Here is a 22,721-nt window from a genome sequence, read left to right on the forward strand (position 1 = left end):
AAAAAAATTTAAGAAATAAAATTTTTAAATGGAAAAGATGTTTAAAGTTTAACAATAAATCACAGCATATTGTTGTTTTTTAAATCACTTTAGAAGTTGAGACATCAAATTAATCAATTTGTTGTTTTGAAGTTTTGAAGTTTATGGGTTTATCAAGATCTACTGTTCTTCATTTTCTCTTTAAAAAGTTAGATATATCCACATAATAAAAACAGAATGCTCAAAACAGACCTCATTGTTCAATGCTATATAGAAGAATGCTGATGGTTATGTGGCATGAAGTTGGTTCTCATTCATAGCAACCCTGCATACGGTTTCCAAGGCTGTAAATCTTTATGGGAGCAGAGCCTCATCTCTCTCCTGTGGAACAGTTATAGTTTAAAAGTGCTGACCTTGAGGTTAGCAGCCCGACTCATAACCACTATGCTACCAGAGCTCCTTATATAGAAAAATATATATTAAAAAGAATTTTGATTAAAATAAAAAATCATACAGATGATGATGTAAAACACAAGGATAAACTCACTGATCTTGTGGGTTCATAAAACGTAGAGTTTTGTCTTAGATTTCACATGGAAGATGTAGAAGTTAGGAGATGTGCTCAGTTACTAATGGCAACAGTTTTGCTTCCAACTCTCCTGTTAGACTCCAGCTGCTGTGAGGGTAAGACTTATGGCTGACATTTTACCTCCATAAATTCTTGAAAAACTGAGACCTATCTTGGTGATAAGAATGACGCAAGCTGAAAAACCGTAGAAAATCATGTTTAGAAATTTTGTGAACATTTGGCAAAGAATACTGATCACCTGAGTGACTTGAATCTTAAAAATAAAATCTTCAGATTTTTCAGTCCAACACTGTCCCTCTGAGTCATTCTAGCTTCTCAAGACAACACATTTTTAAGAGATAGAAACAGGTACCAAAACTTTAACATTTGGTAAACTTTAACACCCCTTCTTAGTTTGGGCTCTTTTCAATATTTCTCATTCTCCAATCTCATATCAAAGCCATTAGTTCTATTGTTGTTGTTGCTAGGTACCATTGAGTTGGTCCCAACTCATAGCAACTCTATGCGCAACAGAACAAAATACTGGATGGTCCTGTGGCATCCTCACAATTATTGTTACGATAGAGCCCTTCTCCAGGGTCGGTCTCTCCTCATAATATAGCTGAAGTATGAGAGCTGAAGTCTCGCCATCCTGCCTTCTAAGGAGCATTCTGGCTGTACTTTTTCCAATACAGATTTGTTTGTTCTTCTGGAAGTTTGTGGTATCTTCAATATTCTCCTCCAACACCATAACTCAAACACATCAATTCTACAGTCTTCCTTATTCACTCTTCAACTGTCATATGCATATGAAGCTGCTGAAAATATCAAGGTCTGGGATTAGGCACACCTCAGTCCTTAAACTGACATCTTTGCTTTTGAACACTTTAAAGAGGGCTGGGACAGCAGATTTGTCTAATGCAATACATTGTTTGATTTCTCGACTGCTGCTTCCATGAGTGTTAATGGTGGATCCAAGCAAAATGGAATCTTCGACAACTTCCATCTTTACTCCAGCCCATTTATAACCTAAAATTACAGACCTAGAGAAAAATCTTTATGAGAAGCATTGCTTTTTTTTTTTTATTGGACAAACATTAACTTTATTTTTTATACTTTTTAAAAAGTTTCTATTGTGAAGTTAACATGGGAGAACATCAGCTTTATATTCATCCTATCGTATTTTGTTTCATTGCAATGATACAGTCCCCTCCATGCATCACTATATGAGAAGCATTGCCTTTTAAGCCACCGAATGTACCAGTACTCAGGTAACAACGGAGAACTGTGTATATCTCTAGTCTACTAATTCACTTCATCAAAAGTCATGCCAACATAAACACATTACTTAACATGTAAAAAGACTACTTAGCATATAATCACAAGTAATTCCAGTAAGTCAGAGTAGTTGAACTGATAAGAAAAGACAATATATTAAAACAGCATTACTAGTGTTTGGAATCCTGGTGTGGCACTGTGGGACAAAGCACTGGACCTCAAGGGCAGTTTGAACCACAAAGTGAGGGGTTCAAACTCACCAGATGCTTCTCAGAAACAGGGTAGCTATGAGTTGGAACTGTCACAACGGCATTCAACAACAACTAGTGTTTACTGGAACTGTGTTTTACTCCAAAATTAATCTTTGTTGTTTGTTGTTGAGTGCCCTCAAGTTGGTTCTGACTCATAGAGACCCTATGTAGGGTTTCTGAAGTGCAGCTGCTAGGTTTCAAGACCAGTGCTAATCTAACAACACCACACCAGGCGTCCAAAATTAACCTAGTAACCAGAAAAACACCACTTTCTCCCAGAGAGGTATGTTGTGCTGATAATCCATGTTGTTATTGTTGTTATGTGCCGTGGAGTCAGTTCCGACTCATAGTGACCCTGTACAGGGTTTCCAAGGCTGTAAATCTTTATGGGAGCAGAAAGCCTCATCTTTCTCCCACGAAAACAGCTCATAGTTTCGAAGTGCTGACCCTGAGGTTAGCAGCCTGATTCGTAACCAAGGAGCTCTGGTAGCGTAGTGGTTACGAATCAGGCTGCGAACGTTAACGTCAGCGGTTCGAAACTACCAGCCGCTCCGCGGGAGAAAGATGAGGCTTTGTACTCCCGTAAAGATTTACACCCTCGGAAACCCTGTACAGGGTCGCTATGGGTCAGAACCGACTCAACGGCACTTCACAACAACAACAACAATGCTACCAGAGCTCCTTATAGGAAGTATTATAAAAAGGATTTCATGTTTGTAATGGGCTGAATTCACAGTGAATATTGTGTTTGGCATGTAGAGTGTCATTTGTGGAATGTATATAAAGCACATGCAAAGCTGGTATTAAAGTTCTTAAGGGCCATGATCCAACCTGGCATCTTCTGGGAATAAAAAATTAAATAAATTCAATTATATAAAAATTTAAATATATAAAATTAAATAAATTTAATTATAGCATGTACTACTTAATAGTGGAGTCCTGGTGTGGCGCTGTAGGATAAGCACTGGACTGCTATCCACAATCTCAACCATTCAAACCCACCAGTCATTCCTCTATATAGGGTCGCTATGAGTCAGAACTGACTTGACAGCATTTAACAACAAGTTTATAGTGTTTCTACCATGAAATGAGTGAATTCACATAAATTTCTGTTGCTGGAATCAGTGGACTAAAGGAAAACTAATGACTAGTGCATCCTGAAAATGGAAGAAATCTTCTGAAATTAGGACACCCAGCCCCACGACATTTCCATTCCATATTAAAGCGGCCTTGTCCAGATACAGTCTGGGAAGTGCCTACCTTCTTTTGTCCATTGTCTTGGTAAATGTTGATTTTATGTGCCAGATCTATGTAAGTTTTAAAATCCACTGACACGGTCACCTGGGAACCCAAAGCATTGTGGACTGGCAGTCAGTGGCAGCATCTGTACATACTGACATGTCCGGGCCCCTCAGCCTCTAGATACTCACATATTTAGGCAGAATACAAAATCCACATGAACAGAATTCCCTACCCACCCATTCTCCAAGTCTCATTTTCTGGTTGTTGTGGTTAAATTTATTCCTAACTATTTTATTCTTCTTGATACTATTGTAGCTGGAATTGTTTTCCTAATTTCACCTTTGTATTGTTCATTTCCAGTGTACATAAATACAATTGACTTACAGATTGATCCATATGTAATCTTTTTTTTTTTTTCATTGACTCAGAACATGTTTCTTGATCACCTGCTATGTGCTGAGTACTATCTAGATGCTGGTGATAAAGCAGTGAACAAAACAAACAAAAACCCATGACCACATGAACAGTACATTCTAAAAAGATTCATTTATTCTTCACAAACAGCTTTCTGGGTAGAAATACTAAAACTCAATTGTAATAGAAGTTGAGAGAGGTTAATCTTGACCAAATTGAAAAAGATCCAGATTGAAGGTTGGATATGTCCGAGTCAGCATTTCACTACAAGGCCTCCTTCCCTCCCTAATGTCCAAGGTTTCCTTATCATCGCTCCCAAATTCCCCTCCTCCGTCTCCTTACCTACGGAGAGGCAGTAATTCACTGGTGACCTAATCCTGAAGATGGGCTCCTGGTGTGGTGCTGTGGGATCAGCACTGGCCTGTGAACCACTAGGTCAATAGTTCAAACCCACCAGCTGCTCCTCAGAAACCCTATTCAGGGTCTCTATGAGTTGGAACCGATTCCACAGCACTTAACAACAACAGCAATCTTGAATATAAATACACAATTTCTTTGTCAGCCTTAAAAAGCATGTCAGAGGTGTCAGGAATGGGAGGATCAGACTCTCTTTAGATTACTTCATTTTCTCTTTTGAAAATTTTCAGGTTTTACGCTGTTGCAGAATTAACAACACCATGGTTTATACTATACAATATTAATAGAGGAATTCCTGTTACTAGTTTTTTTTTTCCCCCTTTAAGAAACTCAGATCAAAACCAAACCAAGTGTCATGGAGTTGATCCTAACTCATGTCAACCCATGTGTGTCAGAACTGAACTGTGCTCCATAATTTCAATAGCTGATTTTTTTCAGAAGTAGATCACCAAGACTTTCTTCCTTGGCACCTCTTCATGGATTTGAATTTCCAATCTTTTGGTTAGCAGCTGTCTGAGACTGTGGTCTCTAGAGGAGCAAAACTAATGAAATATACAAGGGTATGTCGAAAAGTATTGCTACTAGGATTCTAGTTCATTCACACGTGAATTTACTCCAAACAAAATGTGTTTAAATAGCTCTGTGATCAGTAGATGGCTGCAGACAAGTTTGCTCAGTTGTAATTGTTCACTTGTCTTAGTCTTCCTTCAGAAAAACAGGATAATATTTGTACTATGTAAAAAATGATTTTGAAGTCAGGGTTAATATCAAAACTGTAACAAAATTCAAGTGGACATTTTTCCAAAATTATTGAAATCTTGCAACAAGTTAACAGAAATGCTGCCTCACGTAAAACAACAGTTTTTAGCTGAGTCAAGCATTTTAAGGAAGATCAGGAAGATACCAAGATGAATTGAAGGGAGATCAGCTTAGACGTTTGTGGCAACTGGATTCCAAAGGGGTAACCTTGAGAGATTTTCTTGAAAGACACAGGATTGATCAATGGGGTTTATTATGAAGAAGTTTTACGAAAATAAGAAATTGCACTGGTGGGGGAAAAAAAAACCCAGGAAAGTTGCACTGAGAAATTTTTTCCCATCACGACAGTGTACCTGCCTATTTTTCCAACGTAGCAAGGGTTGTCAAATGAGAATTCCAATGGGAAACCTTACCCCATCTTGTCCTGGTCTTACCTTCGGACTTGCTTTTGTTCCCAAAACTCAAAAAACATCAAAATGGAATTTGAGTCCCTCAAGGATGCCAAAGCTGCCGTTTTGACGTGGTGTAAATAGATCACAGAATTCTCATAAATCAAACACACACACACACAAAAGTAAAAATGTATTGCTTTATTAAACAAAAATATCCCCTCTAAAAACCTCTCTTCTTTTTTAAAAAATGTAAACAATAATATTATATCCATTAAGAATCAAAGACCAGAAAGAAGACCTTGGCCCACACTCAATGAATGTTGTTGTTAAATGCCTTGAGTTGGTTCTGACTTATAGCGAACTTGTATAGGGTTTCTGAGGAGTGGCTGGTGGATTTGAACCACTGACCTTGCTGTTTGCAGTTCAGTGCTTAGCCAACAGTGCCACACTAATTTCTAATGTATATAAATGCTAGCTCTTATTATTATAACAAAGCATCTGTTTTCCACTTGAATAGTTCATTTTCACTCCATTAGTTCATTTCTAATTTAGTCTAATATGTTGAGTGAGGAAGGGTCCTGGGGAGATTTGAGTGCTTCCCAAGATAATCTGATCTATCAAGGTTGGCTGCCTTGGTTGTCTGAGTTTCTAGTTGACTTCCTGAGAGCAAGAGTGTTAAGTATTTAGCACCAAAATGTGGGCCCTGACCCAGGTGTGGCACTCTCAGGCACAACAAGCCATCTTCTCCCTTCATGTGCAATAGCTCTCCAATCAAACCTCCTGGAGACTCCTGTGCTAGGTCTCTCCTACACCTTGGATGAGCTAGCCAACCTGAATACTGAGACAAGGGGAGAAGGACTGTGGAACTGCCCAGATAAAGCTTTTTGCTTATGTAGCGCTTGGGGTGGGACACATGATGCTCTGCTCTACATAGTCATTTCAGGAACCAAGTTGGTGGCAGCTCTGACATCCTCAACGGGTGATTTCAGGGTCACTGTAGGTGTTGACATTCAGTGACCATTGAAGGATCACAGCGGAGATCATCTTTGTCCTGCCAATAGTTGTCCTTTGTAACTAGGAAAAGGGGCTTTGGTTGTCTTCCCAAAGAGATATTTGGGGTAAACAGCAATAAGGCAAAAAATAAGGATGGGCTATTCCAACCAACCCTCAGTTCCTTACCAATATTAACTTCCAAGTTTCCTCACTATTTCTGAGGCTGTCGGGGTCAAGGTCAAGGGTAGACATCCTCTGATGCCGAAGGGTCAGCCAGTAATAGCTTTCATCACTGCTTTGCTTGAAATAGTGAAATATTCACCATCCTGCCTCCCCTCACCCTCGTTCCCAATATATAATAGATACAAAGTCCAGGAGAGAACAGGAATTGACTTTATTAATAGATTGGAGAACACAGCTAGGCTCTGAGGCCTATGCATGTTTTGCTTTCTGAAGTGATGACAGCTGAGCCCACTGAGTGGTACTCACAGAACTTACCCACCCAATCACAGACAGAGGCTGAAATGTGGAGAGCCGGGTCTTGGCTGGGACCATCAAGGGCAGGTCCTGCTGGGTCGGCTTACTGCATGGAGACTGGAAGTCCAAAAGCAAGCCAGAGAGAAAGAGAAAGAGAAAGAGAAGCTGGAGGACAAGTAACAGGGACCTTAAAAACATCATTGCCACCCATTTGAGAAAGATGGCCCAAAGAATATTGAGCCCTTTTCATTGTAACCATCCCAGAAGTCACCCAAAGAGGTGCAAACCTCTCTCTACTACTTTGCCTCCAAGCTGGGAATGTTGGTAGAAGAGCCATCCTTTAATTGGCTCAGTAAAGAATGTAAGAACAAAGAAAACAGGTTTTCCGCAATAGGCAAGGTTGGGTTAGGAAGCCAGACTGCTCAAGGAAGAAGTGATTAACAACTATTTGCAGACACTATCCCAAATAAAGGCAAAGGGGGCTGTAGCCTGGACGCTAGACCTATGAGCCACTTCACCACCTAGACACTAATCCTTGAGTTCTTTTTCTTGTCTACAGACTATGAAGCAAGAACTTGACAGACTTAGGAGGACACCATAGCTAAGGCCCAGCTAGGCCTGGCACCTATGATTTTCCTGTTGTAACAAGCACCTCTTTTGTTTCATTCAAGACAATGTCTTTATTTATCTGCTGGGTGAAGGGTTGTTAGCTCTGCCTGTGCCAAACCTAAGCTGAGCAACAGTTGGGCCACTGTGTGTAGAGAGAAGGAGAATAGCTGAATTGTGGAATTCTTTGAGGGCCCGTAGACAGATAGATGCAAAGGTTTAATAGCAAGTGTTGCAGAGTTAAGAGTCTGATATAGCTCTCTAGTGCACAGGAACGCATCCTTTTCTGGCAGGTGGTAATGACATGCTAATTTCTAGCACTCTGAAATTCCTCCTCCTGGCTGTTATGCTACTAAACAGAGTACCCTGTTTTTCCTATATTTTCCTGTTTCTCTAGTTACCTTAAAATCATTAATTAGACCATGTTGTTTTTGTTAAGTGCTGTCGAGTCAGTTACAACTCATAGCAACCCTGGAAAGCAGGGATGGGAAACTTTTTTCTGCCAAAATTTATAACATCATTCACAGGCCATACAAAATTAGCCTGCTATATTTTGTCAAACATTTAATTAACTCACCCCTAATGTGATGGCGGGGAGTCCTGGTGTGGTGCTCTGGGTTAATGTGCTGGACTATAAAGTCATCTGAACCACAAGGTTGGCAGTTCAAGCTCACCAGCTGCCCCTAGGAAATTCTATACAGGGTCGCTGTGGAACAGAATCAACTCGATGGCACTTAACAACAACAACGTGATGGCTAAGGAGCTCTGGTCATACAGTGGTTATGAATCGGACGGCTAACCTCAAGGTGAGGAGTTCGAAACTACCAGCTGTTCTGCTGGGGAAAGGCGAGGCTTTCTGCTCCCTTAAAGATTTACAGCCTCGGAAACCCTATACAGGGTTGCCATGGGTCGGAACCGATTCAATGGCACTCACTTAACAACAACAATTATGATGGCTGGAACTGCAGTTGCCTTGGAAGAGCCAGACAAATGATTTCACAGGCCTTAAAAGGAGCTCTGGTAGTGTAGTGGTTACGAATTGGCTGCGAACCTTAAGGTCAGCGGTTCGAAACTACCAGCCGCTCCGCGGGAGAAAGATGAGGCTTTCTACTCCCGTAAGGATTTACACCCTTGGAAATCCTGTACAGGGTTGCTATGGGTCGGAACCGACTCGATGGCACTTAACAACACAACAATAACAATATGGACCAGGGGGGCGAACGTTCCCTAACCTCGCTGTATAGGGTTTCCAGCTTTTTAAAATTTTTGTGGGAGCAGAAAGCCTTATCTTTCTCCCATGGAGTGGCTGGCAGAAGTGATCGCTGACCTTGTGGCTTGCAGTCCAGTGCTTATAATATGGAGCTGTTGTGCTCCCCAATTGGACTATAGATTTCTTTTGTGTTTGAGAGCATTTCCAGTGCTAACATTCCTGCGTTTAGTCTGGGTGACTCCTGCAGGGATTAATCTCACCCATTACCTGTGATTTTTTTGTCTTTTCTTTTTTTTTTTCCATACTGTCATCATGAAGGGTGATCTCATTTCATGGAGCTAAAGGGCACCTGATGGTCATTTCCAACAGGCAACCTTATTTCAAATAAAACTAAATGACTGAAGAAACTTTTTTTTCCCCATAGTGTTTTTATTAGGGATTCCTGCCACCATATTAACATATAAAACAATCTGATGTTGACACATAAATGCAAATTTCACTATACAAAGGTAAGGCTCCAATCACAGATCACAAGGCCTCCAGATTTCTTGTATTTCAATGAAATCAACTCATTCTGAATTTTTCCCAGAGTTGTGTTTATAAACACTAGACAAACCAGAAAATATATTCCAAATACATAACGTTTTACAATATGTTCCAAGCACAGACAGAAACACACAAATACTTTACCTACATTTTCTTTATTTCATGATCCAACTTGTATTAGCAGTAAAGACAAGGCTGTGTGTGCGTATGTATTTGCCGTATATGTGTGTGTATGTGTGTTTGTGTATATATATATATATATATATACATATACATATCCACAAATACACAAACAGTGGTTTTCATGGAAAATTTAAACCTTTGAGGCCGTGGATTGTACCCACCATGATATCTGAGAGAGAAAAGGTACAAGAATATATCACAAATTCTTCAATTAGAGATAAATAAGCACCACAATGTATATGAAGGGCATATCAGTTGTGTATACACAAATACACATATACAAATTCATATATATACACACACAGAGCAATAATATGGGATATGCATATACTCACACCCTTGCTTTGAACTTTGAATCTCACTATATTATTTGCTGTCCATCTTTGGAAACAATCTTTTCCTCATTTGATTCAGGCAACTGGTGGCTGTCTGCTACTAAAACTTACAGGGATGCGTCTAAAAGGGTGAGTCTATGCTGACCCAATAATATTCCAGAATCCCAGTCTACTTTGGGTGTCTATTGTTCAAATGCTGCACGTGCTATCCTGTTCACTCCTTCACTTATAAACATTTCTATTCCAACATGAAGTTTTTACCTAGGGAAAAAGAAACTGTTAGTGGGAAATGTTGAAATAATATATGTACTAATCCTTTATATAAATCTATGTGGGTGGATTATATGTGGTATTTATCCTGTCAGTATTATGCAAACATTTTACAATGGGCAAATAGTACTTTTATAATTTAAAAATATTATTTAAAAGGGGAGGTTTATCATGGTTAGATAATTTATCACAGTTAGAACTTATATATATATATATATATTTTAAATGGCATGAGGCCTGATTAGAAGAAGGACTACTCTGTGAAGACAACACGGGAGTACCCTCATGTATGAAAGTATGACTTAGAGAATAAAGGAGAAAAATAAAAGAAACTTCTACTTCAAAACAGCTATTTGCAAACTTCCAAAATAAACAAATCGTCGAGATCTCCAATCATAGAAAGTACATTTTTATATTGGTATCAGATTTTAGGTTCTTCTCCATGACATTGAGATCAAAAGAACTAGATGGTACCTAACTATCACTCCCAGTTTCTCTGAAAGGAATATTTGAAGGTCCGGGACAGTGGGAGAAAAATGTAGAACACAATTCAAAATCATAAAAAGACGAGGCTTACTAGTCAGATAGACTGGAGGAACCCCCAGGACTATGACCCCCCCCCCCTTTAGTCATTCTTCAGGTGTGGAAATAAACCAACCCCATGGTGAAATTTTCAAACAATTGCTGTTGTTGTTAAGTGCCGTCGAGTTGGTTCCGACTCATAATGACCCCGTGTAGGATTTCCAAAGAGCAGCTGGTGGGTTTGAACTGACTACCTTGTGGTTCCCAGTCCAGTGCTGATCCTACAGGACCACCGGGAGTCCAGTCAAACAATAAGCAGGTCTATAAAAGGAACAATAACAACAGTGAGTTATGCATACCATTGAATAATTAATCATTTGAGATTTAAATAATGGCAGTAGTTATGTAGCGCTGTCGGATCAGCACTGGACTGAAAACTCACACAAGGCGGACAGTTCAAACCCACCAGCTTCTCCTCGGAAACGCTAAACAGGGTCTCTATAAGTCAGAACTGACTTGATGACACATAACAATAACAACATTTACCCCAGGACACAGTTCAGGAAAAGAGGACAAGAAACAGGAAACACAGGGAGAAAGTGGAATAAATGATGTGTGAGGTGCACTCAATGAGATGAAACAAAATGTGTATAAATTGTTGACTGAAAAATTGATCTGCTCTGTAAACCTTCACCCAATCCATAATAGAAAGCTAAAGAAAAAAGATGTTAGGTCTTAAAATTCCTTATTAAAAAGAAAAACTACTGAAAACACATGAGAAAGAACACTCTGCAAACTTAACAGCAAACCTGGATGAGCTGTCATTCAAAATTTATTTTTAAAATTAAATGTCTCACAAAGCATCCCCACTGACTGCTTTATGAGAGGAAGATGAGGCTGTCTGCTCCTGTAAAGATTTAGCCTTGGAAACCCTAAAGGGTTATTTCTACTCTTTTGGTAGCTATGAGTTGGCCTGGGCTTAGTGCTAGTGGGTTAATAAAGCAGTCAGAGCTTCATTGAATGAGAAGGGCTGGAACGCCCAACTTGGAAATTATTCTAATGACAGGGTTCCTTAGAGTTAGGGAGAGATTACAGGAGACCCCATTTTTTTGTAAATGAAGACAATGAAACATTGTCAATCCATGGGAAAATGTCTATGTTCCATATTCTAATCTACATACTCTTTTCTGTTTATGTACGCACAGTATTGGTCAGAACTCTGCGTGGGAAAGTATCAAAATTTTGCTCCCATAGATATAATAGTATGAAGAGAGATACTAGATCATTTGTCTCCTTCACATATTGTTTCACTATCCTACTCAACCTGAAATAGTATATTACCTGCTGATGCCCCTTAACATTCTTAGTGGCAACCCCAAATTAGGAATGAGTTAAAATGTTAAGGAAACTGACAAACGAGAAGGGTGTCACAATCCCTACAAAGGACTATCAACATTGATCAAAAAGCCCTTCATTTGTCTTTCTTGTTCTCTCTTACACACACACACACACACATACACACACACACACACACACACACAGAGTGTCATATACATATGGACACTTCTTTGAAGTTTTCCTCACAAAATCACAGTGAATGGCATGAGGGACCAAACAATTTACCTTACAGTTTTTCCACTTTAATTCAGATCCACATAGATGTGTTCGTGTCCACGCTGACAATGTTCCTTACATCGTTGATAGCTTGCATCACCATTGATTTCATAAAACAGATCACTTGCCTACTCCCACTTGCCTACTAGAACCACTAGAAATTCTTTTTTTGCTACTTTTCATACGTTCAGTTCCTATCTACTTCCGCTCTTAGGTTAATGTACAATCATATGCAATTATCTGACACATCATTTACCTTTTTTCCTTTAGTGTTTCACTTCCCTTTTAAAATCCCCTGCTTCCTCAGCCAAAATACTTGGAAAGAATGCATGTGAAAAAAACAAGTCATTTATCCAAATCCTTTGTCAAACGGACCACCCTGCACCCACTCGAGGCTCTTTTCTACATTCTTTAGATCCATCATTTCTTTTAAGAGCTTACTCACTCAAGCGTCTTTTATTCATCAACACTCTCATACGCAGGTATAACAAATTATGGGATTTTCTGCCACAAATATTTTTAAAAACAAATTTAAAAAATTTTTTCAACATGTCCTGTGTATTAATCTTAAAATTTGTACACGTAAATTACTCCAGGAGGCTTCGGTTTTTGCTTTTTTTGCTAAAAACTTACCAAAATATTTTGAACACATGAAAATATTTTAAAAACAAAACAAAAACAAAACCCAGCATAAATCTAGTTGTATAGGCATTGGTTAGAGGACATTGTTTTCACTAAGGATTATATTCAAAAACCTTTCTCTTGGGTTTTTACTAAAATTCTGATTCTGAACCTTATAGCATATAATGGTGCCAGCTAAATTTTTTTATTAAGGAAAATCTAATTCAACCCAATGTATTAAGTACGTGTTATGATATAATAGACAGCATGGCTGTATTACAAAAAAACAAAAACATATATTTGGTTATTGAAAGCCATCTTTCTGATCTGTAACTAAAATAACTGTGTTTGATTTAAATTCATTTAAGTGCAGTGAATTATGGGAGGCTAACTTAAGGGTTGAAAATAATCTCTTACGAATGAGGAACACCTGTTGATGGCCCAGTGACCACTTTGAGACCAGGTATTTTCAGGGAAGAAACTCACTAGTATTGAATATAGCCCTTAGTCATACGAGATCCTAACTTTATGAGCAACCCAGCATGTAAAGAATGCAGTTCACTTTCCCAGCCACCCACTCCTTGAGAGGACAGTAATATTCATAGTGAAACTGCTCAAACTCTGGTGTCTGGCGGATTTCACATAAGAAGGAGAGATCAATACCTGACTCCAAAAGGAGGAGGAGCAGGGGAAATACAAAGAGCAACAGTCCCAGGCCCACCACAAGGAGCCTGGAAAAACTCTTGACCAGTGGGTTCACCGGAATATGACTGGTCAGAATGTCATAGCTCCATGACAGTGCTCGCCGAGCCTCCATCAACTCCTCTTCCTCTGCCATCAAAAAGGCGTTTTCATCTGCTTCCAGTTCCTCAAATGAATCTGTGTCTTCTCTCTCCAACTCCAGCCTGGACGGACAGTCAAAGAGCAGGTCGATCTCATCGTCATTGACTGGGGTGGGAAGCAGGCTGGCACTTGGGTTGTAGGCCAATTCAGAAATGGTTAAGGGCTCTTCTTTTATTTTATCTTCCTCTTCGCTTGGGGGATCTTCATACTCCTGGGTTTCCTTCACTGGTGAGCTGGAGATCAGAGGGGCAGAAATGGAGTCCTCTTTAGGCAAGGGAATACCTGCAAAGAGATGTTTTTCAATTTTAAATTTCAGGATTTTCTTTTCCCTTGCAAAGAAAAAAAAAAAAAAAAAATCATAGGTGGAAACAACAAAATAAATGGAATTCAAGGAATTTGTAAAATTGTTCTGTGGAACGCTGACCTTTATCAAAGCCCTTTTAGTAATCGATCCTGTATTATAAATTTTAAGGTCGGCATGGAGTCCTGGTGTGGTGTTGTGGGTTAATGCACTGGACTGCAAAGTCAGTTTGAACCAGAGGTTGGTGGTTCAAGTTCACCTGCTGCTCTTCAGTAACCTTATACAGGGTCGCTGTAGGTGGGAACCAATGCTATGGCACTTACCAACAACAGCAACCACAAGGTCAACATGCTAAGTCCCCAATAACCAATCCTCAAATGGTTGTCCATATTCTTAACATTTATGTGTGCACAGATGCAGTGTTGCAAATCTTATTTGTCAAAATAAGGCTGCATTTAATCATTATTATGTTTTAATTATAAAATTACATGTGACTTTTAGAACCCAACACTATTATCTAATAAAGCACTATAGTAACATTATACCATCTACCATCCTATCAAAGTCACTTTATTATTCTGATGTATTACATTCTAGTTTTCACTTGAGGCACAATTTTGTGGTTAATAGTTTCACGCCTATAAACTTTTAATGAAAACTAGCAAATTGTCTACCTAAGTCTTGTTTTCCAAAAGCAAACACTTTCATCTCTTTGAGCTGCTGCTTTTATAGGAGGGCTTCAAAAAGTTAGTGGCAAAATAAAAATTTTTAAAAAGAATGGAGGTGTGTGAACGCTGGGCGCCAGGCCAGGGCCGCCAGAGAGCTCGGCTCACACAGAAAGGGAAAGAAGCAGGTGGAACAGAGGACTCTAGGACCACCAAGGGAGAGGGGCATTAGGGGAATGGGGGATCCTATCCAGAGAAGAAGCAACACCAGAGATGGAAGCAAAGCGTCCTCCGTGAGCGCTTCCACCTGTGCCAAGTGCTGTTCAAGATGACACCCCACTAAATCATTCCAAGAAAAAGAAGTGCAGGCCAAAAAACACACTAGTTACTACCTCTTGGATGGTCTTGTTCAGGCTGCTGTCCTTAGGCCATCCAAAGTCAGTGAGCCACCAAGGAAAGAACACACAGAGCATACAGAAACTCCTGTTCAAAGGAAAAGCAAGAAGACCAGACTCCTTCCAGAATTGGAGACTTCCCTCTCCCAAAAGAAGGCATCTATCCAGTCCATCTTTATTAAGAAACGAAAATGGTACTGATGTGGAACCAGCTGAGGAGAGACATACAAAAACCTCAAGAGAAGACAAAGAACATCCAGCCATCAGAATTACAGTATGCCAATTAGCTAGGAGCAGAAGATGAAGATATAATTGTTGATGAGCAAAGTAATCTAGAACAACAGACTGTAATTACTGCACCCTCTGGCATTAGCCAGCCTGTAGGCAAAATATTTGTGGAAAAATCTAGCGATTCCAGACCATTGACCGTTCAGAGCTGATAAAGACCACAGAAAATGTAGATGTACCCATGGACCTAAAGCCATCCTGGACGACTAGAGATGCTGCACTTTCAGTGCACCGGGTTTTCAGGTGGCTCCATCTGTTGAACTTCCTTAAATGTTAAAAAAATTAGGCTCCTGATTAGCAGAATTATATATAGAATTGGAAGATCAGTAGGAAGATTTATATTAAAAGTTTTAGTCTTTTTCTTGAAGAGGGCTTCAGAAGAAAAGAATTTTCCCCAATGGCTATAAAATTTATAATTACAAAGTTTTTAAAAAGATTAACTACTGGATTCCATAATTAAAAAAAAAAATGTCTTGGTTGTTCAGTGCTGTCAATAAAATTGACAACCTAAAATGATATAGATAAGAAATTACCTTAGATTTAATCAGTGTACTAAAAAGAAAAGGCTTGTTTTTACATTTCTGAAATGTTGAATTTTATTTTTATGTGAAGAGATTTTAAAGACTGTTTCAGCTTTCTATTTTAGTAATTCTTATATTACAGTTGAATGCTTTTCCTCTCCAGATGATTGGCTTCTTTTCTCATGGCTTCCTTGCTGGGTGTGCTGTGTGGAATATTGTTGTGATATATGTTCTGGCAGGAGATCAGCCATGGAACCTTTCAAAGCTGCAACAGTACAAGACCTTAGCATATCCATTCCAGAGTCTCCTCTACTTGTTTTGGCTCTAAGTACCATTTCAGCTGTTGGTAGGTAAGACTCTTGTGACTGCAGATCCCTCTAAATTCAGGAGGAAATACTAAACTAGATGCATCACTGACACACTATGACAGTTTCAAAATAGTGTAAATACGTCTCACAACTGGACTAATAAACAGAAAATATTAAAGTTGTCTACGATTTCATTTTACTTGGATCCACAAATTGATGCCCATGGAAGCAGCAGTCATGAAATTAAATGATGTATTTGTATTGGGCAAATCTGCTGCCAAGATTTCTTTAAAGTGTTACAGAGCAAAGATGACAGTTTGAAGACTTAGGTGTGCCTGAACCAAACTGGACAATGAATAAGGAAGATCGTAGAAGAACCAATGCATTTGGATGATGATGTTGGCAATGGATATTGAAAGTACCATGGACTGCCAGAAGAAAAATCAAATCTTTCTTGGAAGAAGCACAGCCAGAATGCTCTTTGGAAGCTAGGATGGCGAGACTTCGCCTCACGTACTTTGGATATGTGAGGGACCGGTCCCTGGAAACGGACATCATGCTTGGTAAAGTAGAGGTCATTGGGAAAGAGGAAGACCCATACGGAGCTGAGTTGACATGGTGGCTGTATCAATGGACTCAACCATAACAATAATTGTGAGGATGGTGCAGGTCTAGGCAGTGTTTCATTCTGTTGTGTTTAGGGTTGCTATGGATCAGAGGCGATTCAAAAGCAACAATGGTATGTTTGATAAAAGAAGGTAGTAGCTAGGGAAATTTTGTAGGTAAAATGTAATTTGTTTTGACAGTACTTCTTAACTCCAAAGGAATGCCTAAAATGGTTTTCCAGTTAAATGTTTTATATGTCATTTGTGAATAAGATATTCTTTCGTAGATGTTACGTATAAACTGTAACAAAGTCTAGTAATGTACAAATTATGTAGTAGCATTATAGTAGCATCAGAGTGGAAAGTTTTGTAAGTTGACAGTTGAACTATGACAACAGAATTGTGTATTTTCTAGGATTGACTTTGCTAAAACATCAGTAGCAATTCAAACTTTTCTTGCTCTGGATCCAACAGTTTTAACATCTTTCTGTGAGTAAATAATTTAATTTCCTAACTTAGTAGTACTTGAGTTACTCTAATTTTAAGCAGGAAAAATATTTTCAATTTAAAAAAGATTTTATATTGCTACTTATAAACATTATTTATAGATGTTTAGTAAAATTTGTTATTAAAAAACATGACAGGCATAATTTTGATAGAATTATTTTTCAGTACAGGTTGATCTAAGTAATTAAATTAAACATTTTTCTCTGTAGTACGTAGATTCAATTTTTTAGCTTTTATAGTTTCTACTTGACATTAAACAGATTATTATTTTCTGTAACAAACATCATATCTTTCTGATGATTTGAATGCATTTGTATATGTTATGAGAATATTAATAAAACTAGTTTTAGGACCGTAAGCACGTTATTTAACTTTTAAAAAGATATTCGTGGTTCTTGTCAGTTCTAATGATGAAACAGTGAGCATCCTGAAAGACCCTTTATCACCTGTATTCTTGAAAGATATATACTGTCAGTCTAATGCATATGAGTAAATTTCTTTTATCTATTATTCACCAAAATACAGATGACACTTGGTCTTTCAAATCTTCTATTAATTCAAAATAAACTGGGTTGTTAAAGAGAAAAAAAGATGAAAAAGAATGGAATTCTTACATGAACTTTTTAGAAGCACCCTTTTTTTACCTTCACATTTCTACAAAAATAACATCATTATACTTGTAATTTTAAAACCTGAATTAGAAACATCTAGTGACTTACTAATGAGCCCTGACAGTACCATGTGATGGACACTGGACTGGCCACAGCAAGGTCACAAGTTCAAATCCACCAGCCACTCTGCAGGAGAGCGATGAGGCTTTCTGCTCAAGTAAAGATTTGCAGCTTCAGAAACCCTAGGATCAGAATTAACTCTATGGCCTTGAGTAACAGTATTCGTTTTGCATAATTGTGATCCTATTGTATGCACAGACTTAGATTTTGCTTCTTACTGTGCTTTCAATTGTGGCTCCAATAAAGACACGTGGAAGTCTCTAGCCTCTAGTAAATGTGTAAATGTGACCTTGTTTAGAAATAAGGGCTTTGAAGATGCTATCAGTTAACTTAAAGCCATGCTGGAATAGGCTGATTTCTAATTCAATCTGACTAGCATTCTTCTAAAAGAGGGGAAGAGACACAGGCAGACAGACCGAAGAAGAATGGCCAGATGAGAGCCAAGGAAAGAACTTCCCACTAGAACCTCAGACAGAATACGGCACTGTCAGCACTTTGAATTTGGATTACTAGCCACATTTACTAGACACATTTTTGTTGTTTAAAGTCTCCCACTTAATATTAATAAATAAGTGGAATAACACATAATAATAAATTTAGAAGAAACAAAAAAATGATGTGTTTTGTTGCCTACCTAATGGAGTGTGTTGTTGCTGTTGTTAAGTGTTGTCAAGTTGGTTCTGACTCATAAAGATCCTATATAGGGTTTCCAAGAAGCAACCGGTGAGTTTGAACCACTGGCTTTTGCAGTTCAAAATGACTTTGTGGTCCAGCACATTCAACCACAGCGCCACATCAGGACTCCAATGGGATGTATCTACCCCAAATTAGAATCACCATTTTAGAATACCTGGTCTAGAGCAGAGGGGTCCCAACGTTTAATTTTCATAAATGACACCCTCCACCACTAATCTGTCAGTTTGTCGTACTGTGGTGGCTTGCCTTTGCTATGATGCTGAAAGCTATGCCACCGGTATTTTAATATAACATCAGGGTGCACCCATGGCGGACATGTTTGAGCAGTACTCCTAGACTAAGACAGACTAGGAAGAATGTGAGGCAGACTGTTTCTGAATATGTAGACAATGAAAACCTTATAAATACCAGCAGAACATTATCAGATACAGTGCTGGAAGAGGACCCCCTCAGGTTGGAAAGCACTCAAAATACAACTGGGTAGAGCTGCTTCCGTAAAGCAGAGTTGACGGTGATGACATGAATGGAAAAAATGACAAATATTTGTATGATATTGTGAGGAAAAGAGAGGAGCTGCCCCAGTTCCATTTGGTCGCACACTATGTTGAAAGGTTAACATATCAGTGCACCTAGAACCCATGCAGAGCCCACAGAACCCAGACCAGGGAGTTCTGGGCTGGAGGACCAGAAGGATAGTGTTAACTCATCTCACCTACTTTCCAGAGGGATCATGGTCAGTTTATAAATTTGTGAAGATGTTCACAAACTTCAATGGCTAAGAGCATTTTTTGCCTTAGAAGTGAATGACAGTGATTTAGGAAAAGGAAATAGAGTTCAGATTAGTATGAATCATGCAGCTCAATTAGATAACAGAAACACTCAATAAATGTTAACTAGACTTCCAGCAAGATGGTGGACTAGGCAGGTGTGCTATACAGGCCTTCTACAACAAAGATACAGGAAACCAAATGAAATAGACACAGAGGACAATCCTGGAACCCTGAGCTCAGAGGAAAGGTTAGAGAAGTGGACTGAATACATTCAGGGAGGAGAAAATGAGCAGAAGCTGCACAAGGTGAATGAACTGCTGGTCAGATGCCGCACAGCTACCTTGAACTTTTGTGAGCAGATTTGGAGAGACAGACAGATGATGGCCTGATGGTGAAAATTCACATGGACAATGGAAAATGTGGGATTCTTTTATGTTCTGCATGCTCCCCTGGAAAACAGCAGTGGGTACAGCCCCCATCCTCATCTACCCCCAATAGAGACCCTGCTTTCTGGGTGTTTAGAGTAGCATGGTTTGAACCAGTGAGAGATGGGTGCCCTCTGTGCTGCCTTGGTGTCTGGATTCAGGTAGGCTCTGCTCTGAAGCTACAGAACCTACAGGGCCTTCAGGCCAGAATTAGGTTAGAAGGAACCTTCATAACCAGTCACACTACCCATCTGCCCTCTGGTTTTGACAGACACTGAAACCAGCAACCTGCAGGGCCTCCATGAACTACTTCTGGGTTAGGTGCCCTGAACACAGACAACATCTAGGCCTAGAGGAACTCCATCGAGGACTGGGGACGCAGTTATCACATCTCTCCTCCACCCACCTCATAAGATCCTTAACTGACTAGGCCCTCAGAGTCTTCTTCTTTCTGAATTCAACAACTACACTGGTTTTTTGTTTGTTTATTTTTCCTTTCATTGTTTCCTTGTTTTTGTTTGTTAATCTTTTTTTTTCCTTCTTCTTTTCCCCTTCCTGTGATTTTTATCCTTTCTACCTCAATTTTTATTTGTTTCTTTTCTTCTCTCATATCCACCCTCTTCTTTTTTGCCTCTTAATTTTTCTTTACTATTTATAGCCTTTTTTTCTTTTCATTTTCTTTGTTTTTACATGTTTTTTCCTCTTCCTTTTATTTTATCTTCTTTTTTGTCTTGTGTAGCTCTATTTTCCTGTCCCTCTTTTCTCTTTTTAGTTAGTATATTCTTTTTTGTTGTTGTTGCTGCCTATTTTTGTTTATTTTTTCCTCCTTTATTATATTCTATTTTCATTGTTGTTTGCCTGTGTGTGTGTTTTCTCCTTTTGCACCACCAGATTGAAGACAGCAAACATGTTCGTACAGCTCAGCCCCAACGTTATCCTATGTAGCTACACATACTGCACAAGAGACAATATCAGCTCATATACCACCGGATCAATGACAGTCATCAGCCTACCAGCCAAATCCACCTACAACTGAGCTGCACAAAATGTTGAACAAAAAATGATGCTCAAGTTTCTCTTCTCTAGCCACAGTCCCCCAGGAGACCGTTGGTGAGAGCCTAAGAACACACTAACATACAATCATCAATTAAATACAGATACAATGACAACACAAGGTCTCAGAGACTACAGAAGACTTGAGCTCATACAAAGAAACAAAAGAAAGTGGCTCAAACAAATGACCAAGATGCAGAGCCAGAAAATGTTTCTGAGGAAGAAAAGGTAACGGAACTACCTGATAAAGAATTATACTTATGGATTGACAGAAAGATCGAGGAAAGCAAGGAGAACACAGAAAAAAAAATTAGAAGGATTTAGGAAAATACTACAAGAATAAACTTATAAAATAAATGCAAGTTTTAGAACAATACAAAACCTATAAATAGAGAACCAGAAGATTAATACTAAAATCTCAGAACTGGACAACATATTGAAAGGAAAATAGTAGATTTGAATGAATGGAAGCTCAAATTAGTGATCGTGAAGATAAATCTCTCAATACTAGTAAGCTAGAAAAATAATATGAAAAAATCAGAAGAAAACCTGAGGTTTATGTGGGACACCACGAAGAGGAATAACTTACGGGTGATCAGAATTCCAGAACAGGAAGCAACAATAAAAAGCATGGAGAAAATTGTTGAAGAGTTGTTGAAAGAAAACTTCCCAAACACCATGAAAGACAAGAATCTGAACAAACCCCAAATAGGATACATTCCAGAAGAAAACTGCCAAAATAAATCATAACCAAATTTCCCAAAACCAAAAAAAAAACAGATAAACAAGGAAAAGATTGAGTACAGCTTGGGAAAAATTCAGAGTTACCTACAAAGGAGAACTAACAAGACTGTTGTTTAAGTGTTATCGAGTCAGTTCTGACTCACAGTGACCCTAGGATTTCCAAAGAGCAGCTGGTGGGTTTGAACCAATGACCTTGTGGTTAGCAGTCCAGTGCTTATCCTACAGCACCACACTAGGACTAAGCTCTGATTTCATAGCAAAAACCATGCATCAGAATCATATACTCAGTTAAGAATCATATACTCAGCAAAGCTGTCACTCAAATGCAATGGCGAAATTAGGACATTTTCAGATGAACAGATGAGGCTTTCTGCTCCTGCAAAGATTTAGAGAGCCTCAAAAACCCTCTCTAGCCAATGAGTCAGAACTGATTCGATGGCACTTAACAATAATCACAAGTGTGCAAGAGCATTACAAAATAGTTAGGAATACTATGAGAACTATAAAAATGTGACACAGAAACACAGAGTAAGCACATGCTGTTGAGACAATGGTCCTGATAGATTTGTTTTAACAGGTTGCTACAAACCTTCAGTTTGCAAAAAATGCATTCTTTGTGAAGTGCAATGAAGTCAAGTGGTTTGAATTGACTTCTTTTAAGAAGGCACGCCTATAGTATCATCCTCTGGTGGGAAGGGGTGTTCTAGAAAATCATTGTTGTTGTTGTTGTTAAGTGCTGTCAGTCGGTTCTGACCCATAGTGACCCTGGGTTTTCGAAGAGCAGCTGGTGAGTTTCAACCACCGACCTTACAGTTCAAATCGACTTTGCAGTCCAGCATATTAACCCATAGTGTCACACGGAGGCTGTTTTTATTGTGGTCCTGTTTTTATTGTGATGCTGCAGGATAAGCACTGGACTACTACCCACAAAGTCGGCAGTTCAAACTCATCACCATGCCTTGGAAACCCTATATGGAGTTATTACATGTCTGAACCAACTTGATGGCTCTCAACCACAACAACGTACATATAATAAAAAGTTGTCATTCGAACCATTTTTGAAGTACACAACTCAGTGACACATCATTCATCATACTCTGTAGCCCTCTTCACTACCAGTCTCCAGAACGTTCCTATCATCCCAAACAGAAACTCAGCACCCCTCAAGTAACAATTCCCCACTCCCTTTCCC

General features: G+C 38.9%; 1 protein-coding gene and 1 pseudogene across 2 annotated transcripts in view; one reads left to right on the forward strand and one right to left on the reverse strand.

The window, feature by feature from the left end:
- Window positions 1–6,685: 6,685 nt before the first annotated feature.
- Window positions 6,686–22,721, reverse strand: part of FRMD3 (FERM domain containing 3) — a 494,426-nt gene continuing 478,390 nt past the window's right edge. Inside the window, exons 14-15 of one of the 2 annotated variants that reach the window (XM_006834952.1) lie at window positions 13,341–13,802; window positions 6,686–6,887 (exon numbers count right to left, since the gene is read on the reverse strand). In XM_006834952.1, the coding sequence (XP_006835015.1) occupies window positions 6,874–6,887; window positions 13,341–13,802 (476 nt within the window). In that variant the 3' untranslated portion in view covers window positions 6,686–6,873. Of the gene's footprint in view, window positions 6,888–12,669; window positions 13,803–22,721 lie in introns of those variants that run through there. The other variant, XM_006834951.1, reaches the window with a different exon arrangement.
- On the forward strand, window positions 14,760–17,100 carry LOC102816029 (annotated as a pseudogene).

The sequence above is a fragment of the Chrysochloris asiatica genome, unplaced genomic scaffold (assembly GCF_000296735.1).
Source record: "Chrysochloris asiatica unplaced genomic scaffold, ChrAsi1.0 scaffold00014, whole genome shotgun sequence".
Taxonomy (NCBI): Eukaryota; Metazoa; Chordata; class Mammalia; order Afrosoricida; family Chrysochloridae; genus Chrysochloris; species Chrysochloris asiatica.